At 59.6% G+C, this 2,581-nt stretch overlaps 1 protein-coding gene across 1 annotated transcript in view; it reads left to right on the top strand.

The window, feature by feature from the left end:
- Positions 1 to 1,731, top strand: part of LOC104392718 (1-phosphatidylinositol 4,5-bisphosphate phosphodiesterase gamma-1-like) — a 34,385-nt gene extending 32,654 nt beyond the window's left edge. Inside the window, exons 30-34 of the mRNA XM_010002149.1 lie at positions 337 to 451; positions 672 to 833; positions 1,187 to 1,275; positions 1,403 to 1,587; positions 1,680 to 1,731. Coding sequence (XP_010000451.1) covers positions 337 to 451; positions 672 to 833; positions 1,187 to 1,275; positions 1,403 to 1,587; positions 1,680 to 1,731 — 603 coding nt within the window. The remainder of the gene's footprint in view (positions 1 to 336; positions 452 to 671; positions 834 to 1,186; positions 1,276 to 1,402; positions 1,588 to 1,679) is intronic.
- The last annotated feature ends 850 nt before the right edge of the window (positions 1,732 to 2,581 follow it).

Genomic DNA, 2,581 nt, shown 5'->3' with positions numbered 1-2,581 from the left:
GGGAAGGGTTTCCAGCTGGCAGAGGGAGCTGGAGCTGAGATGGGAGGGAGAAATTCTGGGCTGTGAGGGTGGGGAGCCCCTGGCCCAGGTTGCCCAGGGAAGCTGTGGCTGCCCCATCCCTGGGGGTGTTGAAGGGCAGGTTGGATGGGGCTTGGAGCAGCCTGGGCTGGTGGGAGGTGTCCCTGTCCATGCCAGGGGGGCAGGACTAGATGACCTTCAAAGTCCCTCCCAACCCAAACCTTTCTATGATTCTAGAACAGCCAAGCCATGGGGTGACCCTGGATAGTCTTTCCTCATCTGACATAGCCCCACCTCACTCTCCTCTTCCTCCTGCAGATCCTTGGTGCTCGGCACCTCCCCAAGAACGGGAGGAGCATCGTGTGTCCCTTCGTGGAGGTGGAGGTGTGTGGCTCTGAGTATGACAACAGCAAGAACAAGACAGATGTTGTAGGTGAGGGTCCACATGGGTGACATTCCCACCAAGCTCCTGCCCCCCTGGGACAACCTTAACTTTGCCCTTTGGGGTCCTCTTGGACGATTGGGTGGTGGGGCTGGGTTTCACAGAAGAGCGAAGAGGACAAGCATCTCCCACGAGCGTGCTGGTGCCGTGATGGTGATGTCCACGCATCCAGCCCCACTCTGACTCTCCTTGCTCTCCCCTGGTCCTCCAGCTGACAACGGCTTCAACCCCGTCTGGCTCTTCAAGCAGTTTGTCTTTGACATCAACAACCCCGAGTTCGCCTTCCTCCGCTTCGTGGTGTACGAGGAGGACATGTTCAGTGACCCCAACTTCTTGGCACAAGCCACCTTCCCCGTCAAGGGCCTCAAAACAGGTATGATCCATCCATCTACACCACCATCATCATCAGTCACAGGATGGTTTGGGTTGGAAGGGACCTTGCAAGGTCCTTAAGACCAACCTCCTTGCAGTCACCACCACCATCATCATCAGTCACAGGATGGTTTGGGTTGGAAGGGACCTTTCAAGGTCCTCTAGACCAACCTCCTTGCAGTCACCACCACCATCATCATCAGTCACAGGATGGTTTGGGTTGGAAGGGACCTTTCAAGGTCCTCTAGACCAACCTCCTTGCAGTCACCACCACCATCTCCTGCGTAACCTGGCTGTGGTGAGGGTCTTGGGCCTTGCCACGGGGCTAAGGTTGTGTGGTGGTGTTGTGTCCAGGCTACAGGTCGGTGCCTTTGAAGAACAGCTACACCGAGGACCTGGAGCTCGCCGCTCTCCTCATCCACATCGAGATCATCAACGCCAAGGCAGGTGGCCCAGGCAGCTTTGGGAAACCCGTCACAATTTCCCCAGCCAGAGAGTTTCAAGGGGCAAAGAGCACCCTGGGGTGTTCCTGCCCACCTCACCAACCTCGTACTCTTTGCGCGGGAGCAGGAGGAAGACGAGGAGAACCTCTACTCGTCCATCCAGCAGCTGCGGGACCGCGCCAGCGAGCTCTCCAGCCAGGTCTCCAGCTACGAGCGCGCCAACGGCTGCGAATCCCGCTACCCGCAGCGCCTGGACGAGCTGAGGGCAGCCCAGGAGAGGCTGATGGAACTCACCGAAGTCCGCAACCGCAAGTGAGTGGTGTTCCCCCCCCTCTCCTGCTGGCTTCTGGAGGTCCCTTCCCAGAGGGTTCCCCCTAAGGCCACCCCACCCTGCTCCCCACCAGGTTAATGGAGAAGAAGAAGAGGGACCGGCAGATGGTCACCAAGCGCAGCTGAGCTGGATGGGCAACGAGCTGGCCCGTCCTCTGAGGACCCTCCCCCCTGCCACCTCCTCTCCCGAGGGCTGGGTGATAGCTGGGTGACAGATTTGGGGACAAAAGTGGACTTTTGGGTAGCTCTGCCTGTGACGTTTCTCCGTTGGGGCGAGGTGGGAGGTGGGATGATGCTCTGGCGTCAATCCCAGGCACCTCCAGCTTCGTCCCGTGTCCCCTGGGGCTGGTGGCCACGTCCTTGTCCCCACGAGGGGGCCACCCCAGCATCTCTTCACCCCTCATCGGCCATGTCCGACCACCCCCGTGGGTGGGAGTGGGGGGAACGAGCCCCACAGCCGATGGGGAAACTGAGGCACAAGAAAGGTCTCCTGATATCCAGCCAGCCCAGGATGGGGCAGGACCAGCCACTTCCACCCTGGCTGGCAGTGAGACACCAGGATGGGGACACAGGGGACACTTCAAAATAGAAATATCTGTATTTTCTTCTTTTATCCAGCCTGTACATTCAGCCCTGGGGGGCGGGGAGAAGGGGGGGTCTGTACCAGCCGCAGTATTAGGGCACAGGGGGGGACCCCAAAATGTCCAGAGGTGCCCCTAAGACAGGGACAAGAGAGCAGGGGACCAAGTGTGGGGAGGGTGGCCAGGGACAAGGTGCCCTAAGCAGGCACAGGGCAGACACAAGGCACCAAGATGGCCTCAGGGGTGGACAGGAAGGTCCCCAAGACGACGTCTGCATTGACACCAAACCTTGATAATGGGGACAGATCCTGCTGGTAAAGCCAAGGGAGTTTGGTGGCCAGTGGGGTGGTGGCTGGGGACATCTCGGGGTGTCCCCTCAGGGTCAGGGGGTCTCG

Source organism: Chaetura pelagica, unplaced genomic scaffold, assembly GCF_000747805.2.
Source record: "Chaetura pelagica isolate M959 unplaced genomic scaffold, ChaPel_1.0 scaffold297, whole genome shotgun sequence".
Classification (NCBI taxonomy): Eukaryota; Metazoa; Chordata; class Aves; order Apodiformes; family Apodidae; genus Chaetura; species Chaetura pelagica.
The sequence above is the reverse complement of the archived record's forward strand: the minus strand, read 5'-3'. Positions and strand labels throughout refer to the sequence as shown.